Source organism: Mandrillus leucophaeus, unplaced genomic scaffold (assembly GCF_000951045.1).
Source record: "Mandrillus leucophaeus isolate KB7577 unplaced genomic scaffold, Mleu.le_1.0 Scaffold86, whole genome shotgun sequence".
Classification (NCBI taxonomy): domain Eukaryota; kingdom Metazoa; phylum Chordata; class Mammalia; order Primates; family Cercopithecidae; genus Mandrillus; species Mandrillus leucophaeus.
The window spans coordinates 1,341,652-1,364,043 of NW_012109363.1; the positions used below are offsets into that span (position 1 = coordinate 1,341,652).

Genomic DNA, 22,392 nt, shown 5'->3' on the forward strand with positions numbered 1-22,392 from the left:
TTTTAGTAGAGACAGGGTTTCACTGTGTTAGCCAGGATGGTCTCGATCTCCTGACCTCGTGATCTGCCCGTCTCGGCCTCCCAAAGTGCTGGGATCCAAAAATAATTTTCAAAGTTAAAAAAACTTTTACATTTGTTTTCAGAGACTCAGAGTTTATTCATCTGCCACAGATCCATTTACTGACAGGTAGATTGCTATTTATAGTGTGTTATACGCTCATATGAATTCTCGCTACCAGTAGCTTCTTAGATTGGAGATGGCAGTTTTAATGACAGCCTCCCTCCTAGTAGAGCCTCAAAGAAAAGGTCTTTGTTGTTAAGAGAAATTGTAGAGGATAATCACTTTTTAAAAAGTCCATCTGTCAAAAAAGTCAGCTACAAGAGGGCAAGATACAGATCCTTGATTAAACACTTTAAATCAGCAGATAATTACCGGGAAGTTTTAAATCTACTGTTGGTGGATGTTTAAATTGGTGTAGGCTGAGCATGGTGGCTCATGCCTATAATCCCAGTACTTTTGGAGGCTGAGGTGAGTGGATCACTTGAGCCCAGGAGTTCAACACCAGCCTAGTCAACATGTTGAAACCCCATCTCTACAAAAAAAAAAAGCACAAAAAATTAGCTGTGCATAGAGGCACTCACCTGTAGTCCCAGCTACTCAGGAGGCTGATTGAGGTGGGAGGATCACCTGAGCTCAGGAGTTTGCGGCTATAGTAAGCCATGATCACCACTACCCTCCAGCCTGGGAGACAGAGTGAAACCCTGTCTCAACAACAACAACAACAAAGATGTAAAGTATTTGAAGAGCAATTTTGTAATATATATATAAATTTTAAGTGCATATCCCCTTGATCTGGCAATTTCATTTGTAGGAATTTATTATGCAGATTGTATTACTTTTTGAATGCTGCATAAAAAATTATCACAAATTTAGTGGCTTAAAAGAACACATTTATTATCTCATAGTTATTGTAGGTCAGAAGTCCAGGCCACAGTGCGGCTAGATTCTCTGTATAGAATCTCAGTGAAATCAAGGTGTTTCCAGGGTTTCAGTTCTTACCTGGGGCTTGGGGTCTTTATCCAAGGTTGGCAGTCCTTGTAACTGTAGGATTAAGGTCCCTGTTGTCTTGTTAGCTGTTGACCAGGGATGACTCTCAGCTTCTGGATATTGCTTGCAGTTCCATAACATGTAGCCTCCAGTGGTAGTTCGCAATATGAATGTTTGCTTTTTTCCAGGCCGCCCTGAATGCATCTCTCTGACGTTCTCTTCTGTGATCAACTAGCTGGAAAGAAACCCTCACTCAGTTTTTAAAAGGCTCATCTTAGGTCAAGCATGGTGGCTCATGCCTGTAATTTCAGCACTTTGGGAGGCCAAAGGGGAGAGGATCACTTGAGGCCAGGAGTTCAAGACTAGCCTGAGCAACACAGTGAGACCTCCTCTCTACCAAAAAGAAAATTAAAAACTTAAAATTCAGTCAGCCTGCATGGTGGTGCAAGCCTGTAGGCCCAGCCATTTAAGAAGCTGAGACTGAAGGATAGATTGAGCGTAGGTGTTTGAGATTACAGTGGGCTGTGATTGTGCCACTGCATTCTAGCCTGAGTGACAGAGTGAGACCCTGTCCCTAAAAATAAATAAGTAAATAAATAAATTTTAAATTTATTTATTTTAAATTAGATCAGGCCCTCCCAGGGTAGTCTTTCTTTTGCCATATAATGGGACAAAATAATGGGAGTCTCATCATACTTACAGTTTTCATCCACTGAAAGAGGAGTGGATTATACATACAAAGATGTAGATCAATTCAGGTCATTTTAGAATTCATCTACCACACAAATATACTCACAAAAAGACAGTAAGATACGGATGCTTAAGGATGTTCACTGCAGTGTTAATTATAACAACAACAACAACAACAACAAAAAGATAATCTAAATGTCGACAAGACAGTGATGAATAATACGCTTTTTAACAATGGAATGCTAGGCAGCTATTGAAAGACCAAGGTGGCCAGGTGCAGTGGCTTATGCCACACTTTGGGAGGCTGAGATGGGGGCATTGCTTGAGCCCAGCAGTTTGAGACTAACCTGGGCAACATAGTAAGACTCTCTCTACAAAAAATTTAAAAATTAGCTGAGTGTGGTGGCATGTGCCTATAGTTACAGCTACTTGGGAGGCTGAGGCAGGAAGATTGCATGAGCCCAGGAATTCAAGGCTGCAGTGAGCTATGATCACCACACTCCAGCCTGGATGATAGAGCAAGTCTCTTGTCTCCAAAAACAAAAGAAAGACAGACCAACATAGACCCATAATATGTGCTGATATGGAGAGATGCTATTTTATAAGCCATTTGCAGAGCATGTAAATGGTCATCTCCTTTGTAAATTAAAAATATATAATGTACAGAAGAAATCATTAACAGTGGGAGGTTGGGTTAGGAGGACTTATAGTTGTTGTTGTTGTTGTTGTTGTTTTTTGAGATGCTGTGTTGACATGTTGCCCAGGCTAGTCTCAAACTCATGCAATCCTCCAGCCTTAGCCTCCTAGATAGCTGGGACTATAAGTGCATGCCATCATGCATGACTTACTTTTAATTTTATATCCTCTCTAGTATTGTTTGAGTTATTTTTTACCACCACTGTGTACTACTTTTATAATTATTATTATTTTTCAAATTGGTAATTTAAAAATTACCCAGTTGGGGCCCAAGCATTTGAAAAGCTTTGTAAGCACCCGAGGTAGTTCAGCTGTGTGCTGCTGGTTAAGAATGACGGCTCCAGAGTCTTTCGGAAGCTTCTACTATCCTTTGGGAACCACTTCACCAAATACAAAAATTAGAAATATTTTATTTTATGTTACTTTTCTAAATCAAACATTGGGGTATTCTTTAACACTTTCATTTCTTACCTGGCAACATTAAATAATGCATATAGCAGTTAACAAATGCCCTGGAATATAATGCTCGATAAAAGTCAGCTAATTTTATTAATTAGGAGTAGATACGTAGTAAAGAAAGCTCCCTATGACTGCCTTTGTTTTGAATTAAATATCAGAGGTTTTTTTAGGTGACATTTTTCTTAGTTATTCTTCTGTCTTTTCAGGATTGTTTTTTAATTTTTAATTTTTATGAGTGTATAGTAGGTGTGTGTATTTATGGGATACATGAGATATTTTGATACAGGGATGCAATGTGTAATAATAACATCAGGGATTTTTTTGACAGGTATAAATGGTTCAGACTATTTTTAGAAGCTGGAACAATAGGTCCTGGAAACATTTTAAGCGTCTCCTTTTGCCCATAATTTCTTATCTCAGGTTTTTATTTGCTTTTCATGTGATTTAACTGTAGTTAAACCTGATGGCTTTCTTTTTTTCCTGTCTACCAAGATAGTCCTTCTTTTTTTATTATAATGCTGCATCTGAAATGTAAATAAATCTTGGAACAAGCACACAAATTCAAGTATAAGTTTAAAATTTTATTCCTGTATAAGGAGAGAGCATGTGTGTTGCTGTGCATGGGTGTTTTTACTGATAAGCTGATCTCTCTTCAGTGGCCACTGTGTCTTCAAGAATTAGCATCTTATAATTAGTAAGGGATGCTTAGTTTCAGATTGTGCAGCTGTAATCTTGTTCCTGTTTTTAAGGGGGAGGTGGGTGAAGGCTTTTCTTGTATCAATCTTAAATTATTGTATAATGCAGAGATTTTTAAAAAATATTCCTTTCTTTATGGAAAAGTATACTGCTTTTTTTTCCTTTTTTAAAAAACTGATATGTAATAGTTGTACCTATTTTTGAGGTACATGTGATATTTTTACTATATGTGTACAATGTATAATTATTAAGTCAGGGTAACTGCAATATCCATCACCTCAAACATTTATTTTTTGTCGAACAGTTAAACAAAATTTATTTTTTTAAGAGACAGGGTCTCATTCTGTTGTCTAGGCTCGAGTACAATTGTGTAATCATAGCTCGCTTCAACTTTGAACTCCTCAGCTTAAGTGATTCTCTTGCCTCAGCCTCCCGAGTAGCTGGGACTGTAGGTGTGTGCCACCATGCCTGGCTAATTTTTAAATTTTTTTGTAGAGACTGAGTCTCGCTTATGTTGCCAAGGCTGATCTTGAACTTCTCAAACAATCCTCCTGCCTTGGCCTCCCAATGTGCTGAGATTACAGGTGTGAGCCGCCATGCCTAGCCCGTAACAGTTAATTTTTGACATATCATTTGTTTTTGCAAAAGTATTGCTTCATTGTTCTCTACTTAGAAAGCAAGAAACATAGTGTCTGTCTTGTTTTGTCTTTTCCTTTTCTTCCCTTTTCCCTTCCCTTTTCCCTTACCTTCTTTCTTCCCTTCTCCCTTCCCTTCTCCCTTCCCCTCCCTTCCCCTCCCCTACCCTCCTCTCCTCTCCTTTCCACAGGGTCTTGCTCTGTTGCCCAGGTTGTAGCACACTGGTAAAATCATAGCTCACTACAGCCTCAACCTCCCAGGCTCAAGCGGTCCCTACACCTCAGCCTCCTGAGTAGCTGGGACTACAGGCTTGAGCCCTCATGCCCAGCCTATTTTTATGTATGTATTTATTTATTTTCTTTCTGAGACAGGGTCTCACTCTGTCACCCAGGCTGGAGTGCAGTGGCATGATCTTAGCTCACTGCAACCTCCATCTCCCAGGTTCAAGCAATTCTCCTGCCTCAGCCTCCTGAGTAGCTGGGATTACAGGTGTGCACCACCACGCCTGGGTAATTTTTGTATTTTTAGTAGAGACAGGGTTTCACTATGTTGGTCAGGCTGGTCTCAAACTCCTGACCTCGTGATCCACCCACCTCTGCCTTCCAAAGTGCTGGGATTACAGACGTGAGGCACCGTGCCCGGCCCTTCCAGGAACCATGTTTTAAAATGTATAGTTAAATAGCTTACTGACAAGTTCCAGAAACTCCTGTAATTTTACTAATGAAAGCAGTATTGTTATGACAACTGGATTTAAAAAAAAAATAAACAAATATTGTTTGTCATTGCTCATTGCAGTGGTTTTTAGAGTAGCAAAGATTGGTCTAATTAGATTGTGACATATCCATAAAGCAAAATACTGGGTAGATGTTAAAAAATTACAAAGCTCTTCTGTAGGGGAGGCAAAATTTTACCTTTACTCTCAGAGTTTTTCAGCTGGGCTGGAGAATTAAATTGACATAAGATAAATTAATAGGAGAAGAGCATAGGGATTTATTTTATATAAGTTCTACATGACATGGGAGCCGCTATAAGAAAATGAAGACCCAGAGACTCAGAGTTGAACACTTACATGCTGAATTGGACGAAAAGTAATAAGTTGTGAAAAAGGAACTAAATGATGTGAGGAGGCTAGAAGATAAGAGTTGTTTGAATTCAGCCTCAACTATTAATCCTTAGTGATAACAATGTTATTTTCCTTCTTGTACACGGAGGGCATCTTTCTTTTCTTTTTGTTTTTTTAACTTTTATTTTAAGTTCAGGGGTACATGTGCAGGTTTGTTATATAGGCAAACTTGTGTCATAGGGGTTTGCTATATAGATTATTTTGTCACCCAGGCACTAAGCCTAGTACCCAGTAGTTATTTTTCCTGATCCTCTCCCTCCTCCTACCCTCCATTTTCAAGTAGGTCTCAGTGTCTGTTTCTCTGGGAGGGCATCTTTCAAATGAGAATTTCATCTCCTGCTTTTAAAAAGCACCATGAGCTGGGCACTGTGGCATGTGCCTGTAATCCCAGCTATTTGGGAAGCTGAACTGGGAGGATCACTTGAGGCCAGGAGTTTGAGACCATTCTGGGCATGTAACAAGACCCCGTTTCCAAAAAAAAAAGAAGAAACAGCACGAAGGCCAGAGTGATCTTCTTGCAACTGTGGTTTTTCAAGTGCCTTTAACTCAAAGTTGTCAGTGTGCCGGAGTGGCGTATTTTGGGGTGGCATACTCTTAATTCCACTCTTCCTCTGAAGATGTGGCATGATAGCCAAAATGTGTTCTTAAGTGCAAAAAGCAAGTAAAGAACAGTACATATGTGCTATCATGTGTGTAAAAACCAAAAGGATGTTTTGGAAAGAGAAGAAACATACATATCTGCATGTGTATGCATAGAATATCTTTGTAAAGACACCCAGGAAACTGCTAATATTGGTTACTTGCAGAGAGAGGGCAGGAGGTACATTATACCCTTTTGTGGCTTTTAAAATTTGAGCTATGTCTCACGTCTGTAATCCCAGCATTTGGGAGACTGAGGTGGGAGGATCTCTTGAGGCCAGGAGTTCTAGGCCGCAGTAAGCTATGATAATGCCACTGCACTCCAGTCTGGGTGACAGAATGAGACCCTGTCTCAAACAATAATAATAATAATAAATAAAGCAAATAAAAATTGAAACAAATATGTCATCAGTGACTAGACCAGATTGTGATTTCTTGCAAGTAGTGCTGACTCTCAAAATTGCTTTCAAAGAGTTTTGTTGAAAATTTTGTTTTGTTAATATTGTATTATTGATACTAGTTAGAACTTATATCCGTGTCATCCTATGGCTGTAGTGCATTTTCCCTTTGCTATAGAAATAACTGTTTTTTGGGATATATCCTAAAAATTTGTCTTGAAAATAAAGCACTTAAATCAGCTAATTTAACCTCTGGGAATTATGTATTTGGCTATTTAGATTCTCCTATTCAAAATCTTATTTAAAAATAATGATTAGGAGGAATATTAGAGGGTCATTAAGAGCATGAACAGGTTTAAGTCCCAGTTCTGCCAGTCACTAGCTTTGCAGCTTTGGGCAAGTAAGCCTAATTTCCTCAGTTTTTGAATGAAGACAGTAACAATATCTACTTCATAGGGTTTCTGTGAGTATTAAGTACTTTATCAGTTAACACTTACATAGTATGTACTAAGTGCCAGCATTATTCTGCATATTTTACATAAATGAATTGATTTAATCCTCACAGCAACCCTGAATCTACAATTCAGGGTATTATTATTATTATTATGACCATAGATAAGGAAACCAAGGCAGAGAGTTAAAATTTTTATCCAAGGTCCCATAGCTAGTAAGTGGAGGGTGCTGAGTTTCTTCAAAGCAGGCAACAAGTTCCAGACTGCATTCTCTTTACCACCATGTCATGCCACATGCTTAACTCACTGACAGACACGTCATAAGCCTTCAACACATTTAAATAATAAAAGTAATATAGGCCAGGTACAGGTGCAGTACCTCATGCCTGTAATCCCAGCGTTTTGGGAGGCTGAGGCAGGAGGATTGCTTGAGGCCAGGAATTGAAGACCAACCTGGGCAGCATATTGAGATCCTGTCTCTACAAATAATTTTTAAAAATTAGTTAGGTGTGGTGGTGTGCACCTGTAGTCCCAGCTACTTAGAAGATTAGGCAGGAGGACTGCTTGAACCTACAGGTTTGAGGTTACAGTGAGCTACGATTGCACTACTGCTCTCCAGCCTAGAAAACAATAAGATCCTGTCTGTAAAAAAAATTTTTTTAAAGGCAGTATAATAATGTTACTGTATAAAGATTACATATTCGTCATAAAAAAGAACAGCTAAACTAAGAAAACTATAGATACCATTGTCAATCTAATCCCTCAGAAAATTAAATATTGGTGATTATATATGCAATTCATATACTTTGAAGAAATAAAGATGGTAACATTTCGTAGCCTATTTTATTCACATATTAATATAACATGAACTTCTTTTTGCTTAATTTAATTTTTGACCTCCTGATTTAATTTACAAAATAACAATATACTTCATTACTTGCCATCTTGACTTGGCATTCTTTTTTGGAAGTGGGCTAAGGAATTATTTTGAGTCATTCTTGGGATTAAAAGGCGTTTATCAATGTAAGATGTTATGGAGCATAAATTAATAAGTAATTGAAATTCCTACCTATATTCAAGTGTAGAACTCCCATGGAGGAATTCCTTACTGACACTGGCAACAGAGGGAACTCTGGTTCCTAGGATTTTCAGGAGAAAAAGTCAATCACTGACCATAAATTAAAGAGTTTTTTGTTTGTTTTTTACTTCCAACAGACTTTATGGCCAATGCTGGATCTACTTTGAAATGGGCAAAATTTATAGTATTTAAGATAAAGCAGAGTATAAGGATGTAACTGTAAGCAGAGGCAACGATGCATAAGACATGGCTGTTGTTAACTTTGAGCTCCTAATAAAGTTAGCATATGTTGTGGAGTAGATGATGCTGACTGCTATAACAGCAATACAAAATGTTCTGAAAACCTCAAAGAAACCCACAGGCTCCCTTAATGAACTCAAACCCTCATCACCCAGTATTGGCATTAAAGAGAAATCTTCACACTCAGGGATGGAAGGCCTTACAACCTCCAGTGTGGTCTACTGGTTTACACCTTCCTTAGGGATCTCTGTCTAATCATTCCTGTCACCCATACAGTACTTCAGTCTGGCCCAAACCTGAATCCATCATTCTTCACTTTATTCCTCAAAGCCTTGCCAGGACCAGGCTCTGATCCTTAAACATGTCTTTCTAAAGGCTTAGAGATCACAAAAAGGAAATAAACACAGAAATAATTACCAACTAGATAGTCTGACTCACTCGATACAGCTTGGTCCTGTAGGCCACCTCATCGTCCCAGAATCCTAGAAGAGGAGAAGGAGCTCACAGTTCTGCAGAGCTGCCTGACTGTACTTCCGGTCTTCTCTGCCCACACACATTCCTGAACACAGCTTGACTTTTTGAAACCAAGGCCAAGGAAGAAGAAGATGTTCCTTTTTCTCTTTAAATGCCCATTTTTCAGTTTCCCACCTATTATTTCATGACTTTTCCTTTCTAGAGATTTGTAGAGACTCCTCCTTCCACCTGCTGATGTATTTCCTTATTCTGTAGCCCCAAGTTGACAACCACATCAAAATATAATTTATTAAACCAAACATTTATTTTTTATTGTTTAGAGGCAGAGTCTCACTCTGTTGCCCAGGCTGGAGTGCAGTGGCACTAGCGTAGCTCACTGCAGCCTCAAACTCCTGGGCTCAATCTGTCCTCCCACCTCAGCCTCCCAGGTAGCTTGGACAGCAGGCGTGTGCCACCACAGCCAGCTAATTTTGTTTTTTAATTTTCTGTAAAAACGAGGCCTTGACCGGGCGCGATGGTTCATGCCTGTAATCCCAGCAGTTTGGGAGGCCAAGGCAGGTGGATCACAAGGTCAGGAGTTTGAGACCAACCTGGCCAACATGGTGAAACCCCGTCTCTACTAAAAATACAAAAATTAGCCAGGCGTGGTGGCATGCAACTGTAGTCCTAGGTGCTTGGGAGGCTGAAGCAGAAGAATCGCAAGAACCCGGGAGGCAGAGGTGCAGTGAGCTAAGATCCTGCTACTGCACTCCAGCCTGGATGACAGAGCGAGACTCCGTCTCAAAAAAAACAAAAAAACAAAAAATTAAGCCTCATTGTGTTGCCCAGGCTGGTCTCAAACTCCTGGCCTCAAGTGATCCCCCTACCTCAGCCTTCCAAAACACTGGGACTGCAGGCATGAGCCACCACATCAGCTTAAGCCAAATGTTTTTAGAGAAAATAGAATCAAGACATAATTTGTTTACAGACCTTAAAAATCATGAGCCAAAACATTACTGACATTTTATTGATATCTCCTGAGACTCCAGTTTCCACTTAGATATCTTCAACACCCCTAAGGGATCTTCAAGACCCATAAAATACTCAGACTCACAAGACTACCATGGACCTTACTTATCATCCATATACTTAGAAGGGTATAGGTCAGGAAGGGCAGCACTGGGCGTTCCTTTTCAGTGGAGTGGTCCTCACAGCAGTGCATACCACAGTCCAGCAGCTTTCCATCTCTCTTGCCCCCTCCCATCTCACCAGCTCAGGTACAAGGAAACAGTATCCATACTGGGAAGATTAGGGAGCCATCCTGGTATAGAAGCCTCGTGCATCAAGTGTCAATGTGTGTTGTAAAACTACCTTCAGAGGAGCCCAAAGCTATAGCTTCCCACCAGGTAACTGGGTAATTTTTACCACAAGCCATGTTGCCTAATAACACAGTGGACAGTCACCTTATCACATTTCCAAGCAACAGAGCTAGAAAGTTAATCCAAGGTCACACTTGTCTTTAAGAGGAGAAAGGTATTGTTAACGTATTATCCACAACTTTTCAAAAGTATCTTTACAAAGATAATTGTGGTCTCAAATTATCTAAAATAAATGGCTTTAAAATAGCTTCATATTCTCCTGGCCTATATCCTTTTTCAAATGTGATACATTTTAGTTTTTCTTCCATTGACTGGTTTTCCTTTTTTGTTAGGTCGAATCAAATATTCGGAACAGGTGTATGATGCCTGTATGGAGACATTTGACTGTCTTCCTCTTGCTGCCCTCTTAAACCAGCAGTTTCTCTGTGTACATGGAGGAATGTCACCTGAAATTACTTCTTTAGATGACATTAGGAAAGTAAGTTATCTTTTATTATTCTCATAGAGTATATTTTTAAAATGTGTTGGGTTTTGTTGTTGTTGTTGTTGTTGTTGTTTGCTTTAAGGCAGAGTCTCTCTCTTTCACCCAGGACGAAGTACAGTGGTGCTATCTCAGCTCACTGCAACCTCCGCCTCCCTTGTTCAGCCTCCCAAGTAGCTGGATACAGGTGCGCACCAGCACACCTGGCCAGTTTTTGTATTTTTAGTACGCTAATTTCTGTATTTTTAGTAGAGGCGGGGTTTCACCATGTTGGCCAGGCTGGTCTTGAACTCCTGACCTCAAGTGATCTATCTGCCCACTTTGGCCTCCCAAAGTGCTGGGATTACAGGTGTGAGACACTGGGCCCAGCCTAAAATTTGTTTCTTATTGCAGTCAACCAATATATCTTTAGCTGAAATCTTTAAAATATAGATAATCAAAAGTAAGAAAATGGAAGATACCTCTGATTTCATCACCATAACTACCGTTAACATTTTGATATGTATCTACCACAAATTATAATTTTTAGAGAGGTCTATGTTTTTACCAACTAGAAAGCTAACATTCTTATAGTCCTGAAACTTAAATTATATCACAGTGCAAAAGGAAGCAAACCAGGGTTCTAATCACAGTCCTGCCATTAATTGTGTAACCTTGACCAAATTATTGAACCTCTTTGTCACATTTCTTCTCTATGAAATGAGGAAGTTGGAAAGAATGGTCTGAGGACACTGCCATCTCCGAAATGCATTGGCTTTGACATTTTAGATGATACGGTGTCATTGTTTTACTTGCCTTCCTTGGTGATTATTATTTCCAAGATTCTGTATCTTCATTATGGAAAAAGATGACAAATTTTTATTGTACATAGTCATCTTATCTTCTCTGCCTTTGAATTCTTCTACGTGTCCCTCTCTCTCTCTCTTTTTTAATCAAAGTAATGGATACTCATCCTCTTATAGGTACTGAGACTAAAGATTTTTCTGTTTATAAAACTATTTTCTCTGAATGAAAGTCTCCTTAGGGTAAGAGGGTGTATATGTACTGGCTTTTCTCTTGCCTCACTGTCTTTTAAATAACCAGCATTTCTCTCTTACATAGTAAAATATGAATTTTATAATTCTGAATCAATCATATCAATAAAAAGCTCTTTCACTCAGTAGAAATTTATCTTCTTGGCATTCAGCTATTCTATTACTTACTTTCTCTTGGTTTTTATGCTTTTAACTAAAGCAGCAATGACTAAAGGCTTAAGTTAATAACTCATATTGAAATACCTCAACTGCATAGAATGGAAAGGATAAATGCCCTTACAAAATTAGCATTCTTTAAAATAAAGAAATCTCCACTGGAATGAGGTTTGCAATGAACAGAACCATTGTAAAACATTTCTGCTCTCATGGTAACATTGGCTCACCTAGACAATTAAAATTAATTTTATATAGTCATAGTCTTTCTAAAATTGTATATCTCTATAGTGGTTGATTTCACATTTGAATTAAATTAGTACTCCTTTACGATTAGGATGTAAGAGGGTCCTTTACTACAGTATGGTTAAATGACAGGGATGTTTATAAAAATTTATTGCAGGCCGGGCGCAGTGGCTCAAGCCTGTAATCCCAGCACTTTGGGAGGCCGAGGAGGGCAGATCACCTGTGGTCAGGAGTTCGAGACAAGCCTGACCAACATGGAGAAACCCTGTCTCTACTGAAAATACAAAATTAGCCGGGTGTGGTGGCACATACCTATAATCCCAGCTACTAGGGAGGGTGAGACAGGAGAATCACTTGAAGCTGGGAAGCGAAGTTTGCGGTGAGCCGAGATCATGCCATTGTACTCCAGCCTGGGCAACAAGAGCGAAACTCCGTCTCAAAAAAAAAAAGAAAAGAAAAGAAAAAAAAAATTATTGCAGAAAAATAATAAAAGTTACTGTATCTAAAATTGTTAAATGTTCCTTTTCTTGCAGGAAAATCCTTTAGGGGCACACTGGCTTCTCTCCTAATACATTCTTGTGGGTGGAAGGGGTTTTTCTTTGATGCATACCAACTTCCAAGAGCCCTTTTGCTCTCCTGATTTTTTTCTTTTGGCTTTTGTGTGTCTTCTAGTTAGACAGGTTTACAGAACCTCCCGCCTTTGGACCTGTGTGTGACCTGCTTTGGTCTGATCCCTCAGAGGATTATGGCAATGAGAAGACCTTGGAGCACTATACCCACAACACTGTCCGAGGGTGCTCTTATTTCTACAGGTAAGCTAGTCCTTGAGATAGAAAATTATGAAAGGAAACTGTAATTCATTTTATCAGATTATTTTTCAGCATTTTATATTTCAGATCTGTGTAGTATAAGCACTTGTGTTTAATTTTTCGATTAATAGGAGGCAAGAAACTTATTTGTTTGGCTTTTTATATTTTCTTAGATATTATGCCCTAAGAAGTGTAATACATGAAACATGATTGGACATCCTGCAGTGCTCCGATATTTTCGTCTGACTCTAAGTGATCTAGACTATTTGTTCCTAAACATTATCTATACACTTTTTTTAAAAAAATCAAAGCTTTCTTGGCTCTTTCCCCAGAGATTCTGATACTAGGTCTGAGAGGAATCCTATTGTGTTTTCAAAAGCTCTCCAACTTTTGTAACCACTAGTGTAGACTAAGATATAAAAAGAACAGGACATTGTGAACTAAGCCCAGTACATTTCCTGGAAGTTGGTGGTTGTTTTAAATTTCACAGGAGCTTTCATTATGATTAGACACTCAAAAATAGGAAGACAGGCAGGGCTTGGTGGCTCACGCCTATAATCCCAGCTCTTTGGGGTGCCTAGATGGGCGGATCACTTGAGGCCGGGAGTTCAAGACCAGCCTGGCCAACATGGCAAAACCCATCTCTACTAAAAATACAAAAATTAGCCAGATATGGTGGCAACACTCCTGTAATCCCAGCTAATTGGGAGACTGAGGCAAGAGAATCACTTGAACCTGGGAGGTGTAGGTTGCAGTGAGCCAAGATTGTGCCACTATACTCCAGCCTGTGCAACAGAGCAAGACTCTGTCTCAAAAAAAAAAAAAAAAGAAAGACATAGAGAAGTTGGAAATCTAAATTATTTTTAATCCCAGTATTTTATTGTGGCAAATAATATATTTATTTTCCTAAAAATCTCTGTTACTTGGCTAAGATAATGTGTTCATTAAAATACATGCATGCACACACACATGAAACTTTGATTTCACCATTACTTTTAGCATTCTTCTAAACCTTTTTTCTTTAAAAAAATTTTTAAAAAATTTTTGTGAGTACATAGTAGGTATATATATTTATGGGTTATATGAGATATTTTGATACAGTCATACAACATGTAATAATCACATCAAAGTAAATGAGGTATCCATCACCTCAAGCATTTATCCTTTGTGTTACAAACAATCCAATTATACTCTTTTATTTTATTTTATGTTATTTTTTTTTCACTTTGTTTTTGACGGAGTCTTGCTCTGTCGCACAGGCTGGAGTGCAGTGGCGTGATCTCAGCTCACTGCATTCTCTACTTCCCAGGTTCAAGCAATTCTCCTGCCTTAGCCTCCTGAGTACTGGGATCGTAGGCACCCACCACCATGCCTGGCTAATTTTTGTGTTTTTTAGAGATGGCGTTTCACCCATGTTGGCCAGGCTGGTTTGGAACTCCTAACCTCAAGTGATCCACCCACCTCAGCCTCCCAAAGTCCTGGTGTGAGCCACTGTGGCCAGCCTCTTCTAGTTATTTTTAAATGTACAATTAAATTATTATTCACTATAGTGACCCTGTTGTTTAAATCTCACAGTAGCAAATACTAGGTCTTATTCATTCTTTCTGGTTTTTTGTACCCATTAACTATCCCATTTCCCCTCTCACTACCCTTCCCAGCCTCTGGTAACCATCATTCTACTGTAATCTCCATTAGTTCAATTGTTTTAATTTTTAGCTCCTACAAGTAAGTGAGAACATATGAAGTTTGTCTTCCTGTGCCTGGCTTATTTCATTTAACATAATGACCTCTAGTTCCATTCATGTTGTTGCAAATGACAGGATCTCATTCTTTTTTATGGCTGAATAATATTCCATTGTGTATATGTACCACATTTTCTTTGTCCTTTCATCTGTTAATAGACACTTAGGTTGCTTCCAAATCTTGGCTATCGTGAACAGTGCTGCAATAAACATGGAAGTGCAGATGTCTCTTCAATATACTGATTTCCTTTCTTTTATATATATACATAGTAGTGGGATTGCTGAATTATATGGTAGTTCAATTTTTAGTTTTTTGAGGAACCTCTAAACTGTTCTCCATAGTAGTGTACTAAACATTCCCACCAATAGGGTATGAGGGTTCCCTTTTCTCTATGTCCTCACCAGCACTTGTCATTGCCTGTCTTTTGGATAAAAGCCATTTTAACTGGGTGAGATGATATCATAGTTTTGATTGCATTTCTCTGATGATCAGTGATATTGAATACCTTTTCATATACCTGTTTGCCATTTTATGTCTCCTTTTAAGAAATGTCTATTCAGATATTTTGCTCATTTTTAAACTGGATTATTGGATTTTTCGTATTGAATTGTTTGAGCTTCTTACATATTCTGGTTATTAATCCCTTGTCAGATGGATAGTAAACAGTCTTTTTTTTTCTTTCTTCTTCTTTTTTTATTTTTTATTTTTATTTTTTTTGAGACAGGGTCTCTCTCTGTTACCCGGGCTGGAGTGCAGTGGCGCCATCACAGCTCACTATAGCCTCAACCTTCTGGGCTCGAGCAGTCCTCTTGGCTCAGCCTCCTGGGTAGCTGGCACTGTAGGCGTATGCCACCATGCCCAGCTGCTTTTTAAATTTTCTGTAGAGACAGAGTCTTGCTATTTTCCCCAGGCTGATCTCAAAGTCATAGACTCAAGCACCCCTCCCTGGTTGGCCTCCCAAAGTGCTGGGATTACAGGGATGAGTCCCACCCAGCCAATAACCATTTTTCATTCCTCCATGCCAACTTTTCCAATGACTAATGTGATGAAATCAATTAACTTTTATTTCTTTTTACATTGCTTAAAATAAAGAGCATAATACGTATTCATTGTTGTCAGAATAGAAATTGGTACAATTTCTGTGGACATCAACTTGGCAATATCTCTCAAAGGCATTTGTACATGGCCTTTGATCTAGAAATTCTACTTCTAAAACTTAATCCTGTGGATGTATACTTGATTCTCATTACTTATGGATTTCATATTTGTGAATTCCCCCACTTACTAAGATGTATTTGTAACACCCAAATCAGTACTTACAGAGGTGTCATAATCATTCATGGGAATGCAGTGTGCAGTGCAACAAAAAATTTGAGCCACCTCACTCACATGTTCCTAGCTGAGATTGAGCAAAACGATGCCCTGCCTTCTTTTTGCAGCCCTCATACTGTAAACAGGCATTCTTTTGGGTTTTATTTAGTGAAACATGTTTTATGTTTTGTGCTTTTCATGAGTGATTTCACTGTTTAGAATCGTCACCAAGTGTAGTGCTGAAGTGCTGCTGTCTCGGGTTCCTAAGCACAAGAAGGCTGTGGTGTGTCTTACAGGGAAAATATGCGAGTGTTAGATATAAGCTTTGTTTAGGCATGAGGTGGTTTTGGCCATGAGTTCGATGTTAATGAATCAACAGTGTAAATGACCTGAAGTATTATTAGACAGAAACACATCTGAAACAAGGTTATGTATTAATTGGTGGGTGAAAATGTTATGACCAGAGGCTCACAGGAACTTTACCCTGTATTTCCCTTAGCAGTAGTGTTTCATTATTTGCTAATTCTGTTTTTGCAGCAACATTATAGAATGTAGCTACTGGGAATAATGAGATAAAAAATTTGACTCACCCAGGACACATGCATGTTCCTAGCTGAGGTTGAACAAAGTGATACTCTGCCTTCTTTTATCCCAGGGATAAATCCCATTTAGCCATGGTGTATAATCCTTTTAGTGTGTTGTTGAGTTTGGCTTTCTAGTGTTTTATTGAGGATTAAAAATCTATGTTCATCAAAGATACCTGTACTTTTCTTTCTTCTGGTGTCTTTGGCTTTGGTATCAGAGTGATCCTGGCCTCATAATGTGAGTTTGGAAGAATTCTCTCCTCTTCTATTTTTTGGAAGGTTTAAGAAAGATTGGTATTAATTCTTTTTTTAATGATTGATAGAATTCACCCATGAAACCATCTGGTCCTGTGCTTTTCTTTGTTGAGAGCTGTTTGATTACAGATTCAGTCTCCATATTTGCTATTCATCTGTTTGGGTTTTCTATTTCTTCTTGATTCAGTTTTGGCAGGTTGTATATTTCTAGGACTCTATCTTCTAGGTTTTCCAGTGTTTTGGTGTATGGTTATTCGTAATAGTCCCTTATGATCCCTTTTATTTCTGTGGCATCTATTGTAATGTCTCCTCTTTCATTTTGTATTTATTTGAGTATCTCTTTTTTTCTTAGTCTTGCTAGGGGTTTGTCAATTTTGTTTAGTTTTTCAAAAACCAACTCTTAGTTTTGACTTTTTTCTATTGTTTTTCTATTCTCTATTTGATTCATTTCTGCCCTAAACTTTCCTTTCTTCTGCTAACTTTGGGTTTATTTGATTCTCCTTTTTCCAGTTTCTTGAAGTGTAAGATAAGGTTGTTGAATTCAGGTCTTTTTTGTTTTTTAAATTGGCATTTATTACTATAAGCTTTCCTGTAAGTACTGTTTTTGCTGCATCCCATACATTTTGATATGTAATTTTTGTTTTCATTTGTCTTGAGGGTTTTTTTTTTTTTTGAAATAGGATATTTTGCTCTGTCACCCAGGCTGAATGCAGTGGCACAGTGATACCTCACTGCAACCTTGAACCCCTGGGCTCAAGCAATCCTCCTGCCTCAGCTGGGACTACAGGATGTACCACCATACCCAGCTAATTGTTTTTAAAATTTTTAGAGGAGACAAGGTCTTGCTATGTTGCTTAGGCTGGTCTCGAACTCCTGACCTATCTAGAGATAATTTTTAAATTCCTTTTTGATTTCCTCTTTGACACAATAGTTGTTCAAAAGTGTGGTGTGTAGTTTCTACATATTTGTGAATTTTCCTATTTTCTTACAGTTATTGATTTTTAGTTTCATTCCATTGTGGTGGGAAAAGATACTTAGGATGATTTACATCTTCTTAAGTTTGTTGATACTTCTTTATGATTATATAGCCAAAAGAATATTCTGTATACACTTGGGAAGAATTGTAGTCTTCTGTTATTTGGCAAAAAGTTTTGTATATGCGTATTAGGTCCATTTGGTCCATAGTGGTGTTCAGTTCTGTTGTTTGCTTAATGATTTCTGACTGGATGATTTATCCATTCTGAGAATGATGTATTGAAGTTACTTGCTATTATTATTATTATTATTATTATTATTTTGAGTCGGAGTCTTGCTCTCTCGCCCAGGCTGGAGTATAGTGGCACCACCTCAGCTCACTGCAACCTCCACCTCCTGGATTCAAGCAATTCTCCTGCCTCAGCCTCCCAAGTAGCTGGGATTACAGGCACCCACCACCATGCCCAGCTAATTTTTGCATTTTTAGTAGAGATGAGGTTTCACCACATTGGCCAGGCTGGTCTCGAATTCCTGACCTCAGGTGATCCACCCACTTCGGCTTCCCAAAGTGCTGGGATTACAGGTGTGAGCCACCATGCACGTCCTACTTGCTATTATTTTATTACTGTCAATATCTGCCTTCAGATCTGTTGTTGCTTTATATATTTAGGTGCTTTGATGTTAGGTACATATATATTTATAATGATTATATCTTTCTGTTGTATTGACCCTTTTATCATTATATAATGACTTTTGTTCCCTCTTGTGATGATTTCTGACTTAAAGTCTATTTTGTCTGATAAAAGTTTAGCCACTCATGTTCTCTTTTGGTTACTGTTTGCATGGAATTCCTTTCTCTACCCTCTTACTTTCAGCTTACGTGTGTCTTTAAATCTAAAGTGAGTCTTTTGTAGACAGCATATAGTTGGGTCTTGTGCTCATCCATTCACTCATACTATATCTTTTGATTTGGGAGTTAAAGTAATGATTGATTGGTAAGGACTTACTATTACCATTTTGTTGGTTGCTTTCTGTCTGTTTTGTGGTTCTACTATTCCTCTCTTTTTCTCTTTGTGATTCGATTTTTATTTTTGTAGTGGGGTATTTTGGTTCTTTTCTTTTTATCTTTTGTGTATCTACTGTGCTTTTTCATTCATAGGGTTTGCATCAAACATTTTATAGTTACTGTAGTCTGTCTTAAGCTGAGAAGAAATTACCTTCAATGACGTATAGAAACTCTACACTTTACTGCCCATTCACACACCTAATGTAATTAATCTCAGATTTTACTTTATTTTTGAGACAGGGTCTTGCTATGTCACCTAGGCTGGAGTGCATTGGTGCGATCTTGGCTCACTGCAGCCTCTGCTTCCCAGGTTCAAGTGATTCTCCTACCTCAGCCTCCCGAGTAGCTGGGACTACAGGCATACACCACCACACCCAGCTAATTTTTTATATTTTTAGTAGAGATGGGGTTTCAGTATGTTGTCCAGGCTGGCCTCTAACTCCTGGCCTCAAGTGATGTGCCTTCCTCGGCCTCCAGAGTGCTGGGATTACAGGCATGAGCCACCGCGGCCAGCTGCATCTTTTAATTTCTACTTTAACTTCCTTTAGTTGCTCTCATAAGGCTGGTGTAGTCGTGACAAACTCCAGTTTTTGCTTTCTGGAAAAGTCTTTATCTCTCCTTCATTCTTAAAGGGCAATTTTGCTGAGTAAAGTATTCCTGGTTGGCAGGGTTTTTTTTTTCTTTCTTTTAGCACTTTGAATATATTGTCTCCCACTTTCCTGGCCTGCAAGGTTTCAGCTGAGAAATTCACTGATAATCTTATAGAAGCTTCCTTTTATGTTATGTGACAAGTAGATTTTCTCTTGCTGCTTTCAGATTTTTTCTTTTTAACAACTTAATTATAATGCGTCTCGGTGTTTAACTTATTTGGAGACCTTTAGGCTTCATGAATTGAGATGTCGATTTTCCTCCCTAGATTTGGCTAACAACTGTTAGCCTTTAGTTTTTAAAAATAAGCTTTCTGCCCCTTTTTCCTCTCCTTAACTCTCATATGCCTATATTATTTTCACTTGATGTTGTCCCATAAGTCCCGTATACTTTCCACATTCTTTTTTATTCTTTTTTCTTTTTGTCCCTCTAATGGTATCATTTCAAATGACCTTTTTTATTTTTATTTTTTTAAGATGGAGTCTTGCTCTGTCAGCCAGACTGGAGTGCAGTAGCACTATCTCAGCTCACTGCAACCTCTGCCTCCCAGGTTCATGCCATTCTCCTGCCTCAGCCTCCCAAGTAGCTGGAACTACAGGCACCTGCCACCACTTCTGGCTAATTTTTTGTATTTTTAGTAGAGATGGGGTTTCACCGTGTTGGCCAGGATGGTCTCGATCTCCTGACCTCATGATCCACCCTCCTCAGCCTCCCAAAGTGCTGGGATTACAGGCGTGAGCCATCGTGCCCAGCCTCAAATGACCTATCTTTTACATTTGCCATTTCTTTTCTTCTGCCGGAGTCTGCTGTTGAAGCTGTCTCTTGAGCTTTTCAGTTGTCTCATTGTGTTCTTCAGCTGCAGGATTTCTATTTGCTTCTTTTTATGGTTTCTGTTTCTTTATTAAACATCTCTTTTTATTCATTTATTGCTTTCCTGATTTTGTTTAGTTATAGTTCATTGAGCTTCTTTAAGATGATTATTTTGGATTCTTTGTTACACAATTCATACATCTCTATTTATTTTGGGCCAGTTACTAGAGCTTTATTAGTTTCCTTTGGTGATGTCATTTTTGCCTGGTTCTTTATAATTCATATAGCCTTGCAGTGGAGTCTATGCATTTGAAGGAGCAGGGGCCTTCCAGTTTTTATGGACTAGTTCGTCAAGTAAATACCTTCTCCTATTGAGTCCCTGGATTGATGGGATTGCCTGTGGTATTGTGATTAAGCAGGGCTGAAGCTAGCTTATGGGGCTACATTAGGGTTCACAGTCAGTGGGCCTACCACTAGGGGCATGGACAAGTATGTCCCATGGATGGGGAGAGCTGTTTCTGGAACTCAATAGGGTGGGACCCAAGCCAGGCCACAGGCTGGTTTGGGTTTATGTTTGGGTCCAATCAGCAGCCCTTTTACCAGAGGAATGGACAGGCATGATTTCCACAAGGTCCCTGTTAAGACAGGACTTCCTCTTGGCCATAGTAGAGCACAGCTGGAGCCAGGTCAGAGTGCTGCTTTGAGTTTGCAGTTGGGTCTGGTTGGTTGATCTGTTACTAGGGGCATCAATAGACATGGTTCCTTCCCAGGATGGATGAGGTTGGTGGTAGGGCTGCAGACAAGTAGGACTGGAGCCAAGTTTACGAGGGATGGGCTGATTCTGGGTCTATAGCTGAAAGGTCAGTGGGCCTACCTTCTCAAAGCAGCTGTTCCTAGTCTTGGGCTCCACCAAGGTTTCATAACCACCTACCTCAACCCCAAGGTTCTCATAGTGGCACTTATGGTCATGGATGGCTTCCAAACTATTGTTTCTGTAGGAGGACCAGGGCTGGGGACATTCTCTTTTGCCATCTTGCTGACGTGACCTACAATCTACTTTAAAAGTAAATTTTTTCTAATGAGCATAAGGAGAAACAAAGATTTTTAAAATAAACTAAATAATTAATGCCTAAGTAATTCCAGGTTAACTTTGTATACTCCAGTTCTTCCTATCAGGTATTTGTCATTCAGAGAGGTAATAGTAAGACAAGAATATTTTAGGTGTATATGAGAATATTGTATCTTTTTTTAGAATATGGTTGGCTAAAATATTTACATCTACTCCTAAAATATTCCTGCATAAGCTTGCAGTGAGCCGAGATTGCGCCACAGCACTTCAGCCTGGGCAACAGAGCAAGACTCCATCTCAAAAAAATATATATATATATTCCTGCATAAAATTATCTTGGTGTTGATATTACCTGTGAAGCTGTAAGTACGTTCTTTTATTTTTCTAACAATTTGACAGTTTGACAATTGAAGAAAGTATGTGTTGAATTTTTAGCACCTACTACATATACACACACACTACTGTTGCACTTTTTAATATCAAGACACTGATAAAAGTTTTTGGTGTTGTATTATCATTAGGGATTAAGACAAAAATTAAAAGATGGGATGGAGGAGCTCTTGCTATTGTAGGATTATCTATTGTCTTCATGTTTGATCTGTAGTGAGGTATACTAGTGAAACAGAAAAACAGAATAATGAGTACTAATGTATTCATAACATTTCAGTAGTGTGTAATACTTGTAATTTTGAAACAAAATCAGCTGATATCACATTGACTTTTCTCCATCTTCCTATTTAAAAAATTGTTTTAATTCTGGATTTGTGTTTTCTAATTTTCTTTTCCAGTTACCCTGCAGTTTGTGAATTTTTGCAGAACAATAATTTATTATCAATTATCAGAGCCCATGAAGCCCAAGATGCTGGGTAAGTCACATTAAAATTGTATCAAATATCACTGCAGAGTCTTTGCATTTAATATGAAGACAGACGGGCTTTCATCTCTTTTTCAGGTATCGAATGTACAGGAAGAGCCAAGCAACAGGCTTTCCATCACTTATTACAATTTTCTCTGCCCCCAATTACCTAGATGTCTATAACAATAAAGGTAAAGGAGTCCAGCAATATTTGAGTTTGAATTTATGAGTAAACGTGAGCTCTGGTTTAATTGTATGTATGTATGTGTGTTTGTTTCATTTTAAAATATAAACTTGAAATAAGAAAAAAAGGGGTCTTAGTTGAAACAAAGGCCAAGAAATTTAGAATTTATGCTGCTGCTTGGT

The 22,392-nt window shown here is 38.6% G+C and overlaps 1 protein-coding gene across 2 annotated transcripts in view; it reads left to right on the forward strand.

Annotated features, from left to right (window-relative positions):
* The window catches only part of PPP3CC (protein phosphatase 3, catalytic subunit, gamma isozyme), an 81,935-nt gene that overhangs the window by 33,049 nt on the left and 26,494 nt on the right, over window positions 1-22,392 (forward strand). For both annotated transcript variants that reach the window (XM_011968798.1, XM_011968799.1), the window contains exons 4-7: window positions 10,319-10,464; window positions 12,573-12,712; window positions 21,959-22,036; window positions 22,123-22,217. In XM_011968798.1, coding sequence (XP_011824188.1) covers window positions 10,319-10,464; window positions 12,573-12,712; window positions 21,959-22,036; window positions 22,123-22,217 — 459 coding nt within the window. The remainder of the gene's footprint in view (window positions 1-10,318; window positions 10,465-12,572; window positions 12,713-21,958; window positions 22,037-22,122; window positions 22,218-22,392) is intronic.